At 49.5% G+C, this 3453-nt stretch overlaps 1 protein-coding gene across 1 annotated transcript; it reads right to left on the reverse strand.

Moving 5' to 3' along the window:
- Positions 1–211: 211 nt before the first annotated feature.
- Positions 212–1421, reverse strand: LOC119271578. Its single transcript, XM_037553342.1, has 2 exons — positions 991–1421; positions 212–876 (listed from the first exon to the last, which is right to left on the reverse strand). Exons 1-2 carry the CDS (start codon positions 1262–1264, stop codon positions 563–565), a joined length of 588 nt encoding a protein of 195 aa, XP_037409239.1. The 5' UTR covers positions 1265–1421; the 3' UTR covers positions 212–562.
- Positions 1422–3453: the final 2032 nt, after the last annotated feature.

The raw sequence follows: 3453 nt of genomic DNA on the forward strand, positions 1-3453 counted from the left end.
AAAATATCACATGGAGTGTGACGGAAACACTAAGAGTGAGCTCATAAAAATGTCCAAGAAATTCAGCCATTTTCTTAGCATTGTCCTAATCACTATCAAGAGAGTACCAAGAGCTTTCTAACTGTTTAAATCCAACGTATAGAAGTGGGTCTTCCTCCTCATACCCTACAAACATTTTTTCATAGTTGACCGCGGTTTTCAACATTAGATATGTGAAATTTCATCTAGTGCATATATCCAAACTCAAGAATACAGCCTTGTCCACCTTTTCTAACTCAGCAAATTCTTTTAAATTTTATAATTCTAGATGGCCCACTGGCACTGAATGGGACCAGATTTAATCTCCGTTAGCTGAGTTTAACAAACCCGTACACTATATTGATACGGAGAACATCCCGTTACAAGTAGCCTAAGACACTTCATTCAGCAGTGTTTATAAATAATACGTGTACACCCATTAGCACGCGGCCATGCGCTAATCCCTCCGCACCTGGTGATCGCGCTTACATATCGATTGGTCGGCCAATGCTGACTGTCACGGCCGTACGCTGAGGTGTTCTTGTCACGCAGACGCCGGAGGAGCAGCGTGGATCTCCGATAACGGTGTACGTGGCCCCATCGCCTGATGTTCCGGCGCCTCTGACGACGCACGGACCGCATCATCTGGGTCCGGCTCGGATGAAGGAAGGGCGTCATCTGGGTCCGGCTCGGATGAAGGAAAGGCGTCATCTGGGTCCGGCTCGGATGAAGGAAGGTCGGCGACCACCGGGCCTGACGTGGTGGGCATGCCGGCGCCGGCGCGGAGAGGCCTCGGCAGAGTCTTGGTCTTGCAGCCGTCGTAGCACTGCCCGAAGCAGGCCTCAGTGGCCTCGCGGTCTGCAAAAAGAATTTACCACCACATCGTCGTTGTCGGCTCATCATACGTGACGTGAGTGCAGTGGTTGCGCATTACTAATTCATGGCGCGCATGAACTGTGCCAATCTGATTACCTGGATCCAGACGGTGGCAGGAAGTCCTGGCGCAGGAGAGCTGGCATCCCATGTCGCCGGAGGCGGCAGCCGCCGCCAAGGGCCGCTGGGGCGCGCCCGCGTAGCAGGTCTTGTCGCAGGCGTAGTTGCAGTAGTCGATCATGTTCTTGTCCTTGGCGATGCAGTCCTTGAAGCAGTAACCGAAGCAGTCGGCGTCCGCCGCGCCGGCCAGGAGGAGCGGCGCCACCACCACCACCAGCACCGCGCTAAGAGCACACGCTCGCCCGGCCGCCATTGCTACACTCTGGTCTCTGGAGTAGCGTGATCAAACGCGCGCGCGGGCGGTGGTCTTATAGAGAGGGTCGATCGTCACGCCAGACTCATGAGTGTCTACGGGAGAGATGAGTGCGTGTACGCAGGGCGATGTCTAGTTCTTGCAACAGCAGTGCGGTTGCTGTTTCTAGCTGTGGCCGTTGCATTGTACGTATATATCGGGCAGGAGCGCGCGCACAAGGGAAACGGATACGCGCCGGCAGCAGTTGTGCAGGGGCGGAAGGCGTGAGCGGTGCCGTTCAAATCAAGCGCGTCTAAACGTTAGGATTCTTCCCGGTGAAGACTCTCTCTCTCTCTCTCTCTCTCTCGTCTCGAACAGGACCGTTGCGTTGGAGCGTTGAGTTTTTAAAAACGGATTTGCTAACATACCGTAGGATAAAAATGGTTTAAGATTGGGTTTGTTTACTTCTTTGGCACGGGCTGTTTTAGTGTTGTCTTTTTTTTAAGACAGTACAGACGCAAACGGTCATATTTACGAAGTGATGGTAGACGCCTCGTCGTCGATGAGAACATCTTCTCCCACCGAAAACGCATCGCCGGAAATCTTGAAATAAATTCAGGAATAATGCAAGCACCAATATTTGAACATCTTCTCCCACCGAAAACGCATCGCGGGAAATCTTGAAATAAATCCAGGAATAATGCAAGCACCAATATTTGAACCCTGGTCAGCTGGGGATACCACTGTTCCTCGAACCATCCAACCATAGGTTGGTTCGCATCGTTATCTTTCTTACCTGACTGTTTCAGCATTATGGGGAGAGGATTTGTAGCATGCAAGTGCAGGGGCACCGAGTCCCTCGTGCGTGCTATTTTTTGGCTTTTGATTTTTAAATTTTCATATCTTTTGAAGAACAAGCCTAAATTAAGTTTTGTTTCATATTGGTGGTTCAAGTGACTAGGGCTTTCAAAAAAGATCTATTTTGAATACATTTTGAGAAGTTTTGAAAATATCCGACTCGGTTGCATGTCCACACTCGCATGAAAATTTGATTATTTTATATATGAGAAAGTTGTAACAGCTCCCGGGTGCCCATACACCTCATGAATAGTAAATTCAGACAAAACTGAAAGAAAAACAAAAAATCCAAAACTTTCAGGGATCAAAGATGATCAAAAATTTGATGTTCTTGCAAAATTTCAGCCAAAAATACCATTCGTGGAGCCCTCATAAAAAATCACTGCTCAAAAGTGCACATAAATTTGACCGGTGATTTTTTTAGTTTAGGGCTCCTCGGATGTTATTTGTACCTGAAGATTTGCAAGATGATCGAAAGTTTGAACATATTTGATGTCTCAAAGTTTCATATTTTTTATTTTTTTTTTAATTTTCTTTTTGAATTTATTGTTCATAGAGGGTGTAGGGTTGTAACACCCCGGATGTAACTTTCCCAATTTGTACTCCAACTCTTGCCGTTTCCGGCGCTAAGTTATATTTATTTCCTCGGGTTCGGGTTTTGTCTCCGTGTGTTGTTGTCATTGTCATGCTTCTCATATCATGTCATCATGTGCATTGCATTTGCATACGTGTTCGTCTCTTGCATTCGAGCATTTTCCCCGTTGTCCGTTTTGCATTCCGGCGCTTCGTTCTCCTCCGGTGGCCATTTCTAGCTTTCTTTCGTGTGTGGGGATTAAACATTTCCGGATTGGAACGAGACTTGCCAAGCGGCCTTGGTTTACTACCGGTAGACCACCTGTCAAGTTTCGTATCATTTGGACTTTGTTTGATACTTCAATGATTAACCGAGGGACCGAAAAGGCCTCGTGTGTGTTGCAGCCCAACACCCCTCTAATTTGGCCCAAAACTCACCTAACTCTGCTCCATCATCTAGAGCATTCGATCACGATCGCGTGGCCGAAAACTGCACCTCATTTGGACTCTCCTAGCTCCCTCTATGGCTATAAATAGATCCCCTCCGTTTTCAGATCTCCTTCCTCCTCGAAAGCCTAAAAATCACTCCCGCCGTCTTCGGACATGTCCGCCGTCCGCCGGACATCTTTGCGCCGCCACCCGCAGCCAATGGGCGCGTGACACGTCACCACCGCCGCCGCCACTCCTGCCGGCCCGCCCAGGCCTGAGGCGGGCCCTCTCCCGCGCCATCCGGGCCGCCTCGCCCGCCCGGCTGCGCCGCCTCGCCCGCCCAGCCGCTC

Source organism: Triticum dicoccoides, chromosome 3A (assembly GCF_002162155.2).
Source record: "Triticum dicoccoides isolate Atlit2015 ecotype Zavitan chromosome 3A, WEW_v2.0, whole genome shotgun sequence".
In the NCBI taxonomy this organism is placed as follows: Eukaryota; Viridiplantae; Streptophyta; class Magnoliopsida; order Poales; family Poaceae; genus Triticum; species Triticum dicoccoides.